General features: G+C 59.7%; 1 protein-coding gene across 1 annotated transcript in view; it reads right to left on the bottom strand.

Moving 5' to 3' along the window:
- Window positions 1-1,783, bottom strand: part of CAPN5 (calpain 5) — a 40,277-nt gene that overhangs the window by 4,117 nt on the left and 34,377 nt on the right. Inside the window, exons 8-9 of the mRNA XM_006763840.2 lie at window positions 1,284-1,406; window positions 1-194 (exon numbers count right to left, since the gene is read on the bottom strand). Of these exons, the coding sequence (XP_006763903.1) occupies window positions 1-194; window positions 1,284-1,406 (317 nt within the window). The remainder of the gene's footprint in view (window positions 195-1,283; window positions 1,407-1,783) is intronic.

Genomic DNA, 1,783 nt, shown 5'->3' with positions numbered 1-1,783 from the left:
CAGCTGGAGGGCACGTCAGTGAAGACTCGGAGCAGGAACTCGCCGGTGTGGCCTGGCTCGAAGGTGGTGGGGATGATGACGTAGCGCCCTGCCCGCTGGTCCGTGCGCAGGAAGACGCTGCGTGAGTTGATGTAGATGGAGCTGGCGGCCCTGTGCTGCAGGCTGTGCATGCGGTACTGGCGGTTCTCCTCCACCTGCAGGCAGCGGAGGTCACACAGAGCCCCCGGCCCCGGCCCGGCCCCCATCTCACATCTCTCCCTCACCACCGTGCAAAAGAGCAGCAGAACCACTCACGTGGAATGCCCAGAACAGGCACATCTACAGACACAGCAGATGAGTGTTTGCCTGGGGCTGGGAGGGCTGGGTGCATGGGACTGGCTGATGGTGACTAAAGGGTGTGGGGTGGGGTGATGAAATGCTCTAAAATTGATGTGGTGCTGGCTGCAGAGCTCTATGGACACACCAACATCACTGCACACTTTAAATGGCTGAATGGTATGGGATGTGAGTCGGGGGCAAGAGGAATCCCCGATAACAATGTCTGTGGGGATTCTGACCATCATATCCGCCCAGGTCACAGCCGGTGTCCATGAAGGGACATCGCCAGCCGGTAGGACAAGCTAACCATCACTGGAATAAGTGCCATCAATAAGCTACAGTCACGTCAGGGAGGGCCAGACACGTCACGTCAAAGTGACAGCACATCAGCACACAGTGAATGGACAACACAGCGACATGAACAAAGTGTCATGACCAGCATGTCAAATGCCAGGGACTTGACTCGATCACACGCCCAGCATATCCACGTGGTGTCACTAGGTTCTAGGCATCTGGTTCTACGCTGAATGTCATCACGCACTGAGCGTCACGCTATGGGGAAGGTACCCGAGCCCCGGGCCAGGAGGAGTGGCCACTGGTGAGCTTGCCTGGCTCTGCTCAGGGCGCCGCCTCCCTGTGCCCAGCAAAGCCTCCAATTCAGCGGGACCCAGAGCCCTGAGGGACGGGGCAGCAGGGGGCTCCCAGAGCCTGGCCCCACCCACCAAGCAGCCCAGGCCTATGGGTCTGAGGCAGGAAGAAATCAGGCTGAGTGCTCCCCTGGGAGCCAATCCCAGGCAGGCTGGGCCTCTGGGTCCTGCGAACAGGGCCGATGCCACAGCATGCCCCGGTGTCAGCCAGCGTGGTCAGGGTGGCAGGGATGATGTCGGTGACCAAGGTGCTCTTCCCCTGGTGCCGGCGGCCCCGACGCCAGCTCCCTCACTCTCCTCACCCAGAGCAGACCTCACCTTGTAGATGTCGAAGCCGATGGCCAGGTTTTCGCCCTTGCCGTCCCGACGGGTGGACTGCTTAGGCCGCTGCTGGATGGAGATCAGCACCTCGTCTTCTGCCTTCTTGACATCAAAGATGTACTGCGGGCACGGCGAGGAGGGGAGACACCGGTGAGGCCAGGCTGGTCATGGGCTCGCCGGCTCCCGGAAGCTCAGCCCACAGCCAGGCTCAGCTGTGTGAGCGTGGGCAAGTCACATCACCTCTCTGAGCCTCAGTCCCTCACCTGCAAGATGGGTCTAGAATGCCTGCAGTGCATGAGGGGTGGAGGACTTGATGAGATCACGCATGCTCAGCGCGGAGATGCATGCAGTTGGTGCTCAATAAAGACACACCTTTGATCCCAGGTTTCGGCACCAAAAAACCAACCAACAAACAAACAAAAGACACACCAAGCATGAGGACTAAGCAGTTAGAGGGGCATGACAGAGGAGGCTGCAGGGGAGAGGTGCCTGTGGAA

The sequence above is a fragment of the Myotis davidii genome, unplaced genomic scaffold (assembly GCF_000327345.1).
Source record: "Myotis davidii unplaced genomic scaffold, ASM32734v1 scaffold139, whole genome shotgun sequence".
Taxonomy (NCBI): Eukaryota; Metazoa; Chordata; class Mammalia; order Chiroptera; family Vespertilionidae; genus Myotis; species Myotis davidii.
This window is presented reverse-complemented; position numbering and strand designations above follow the sequence as displayed.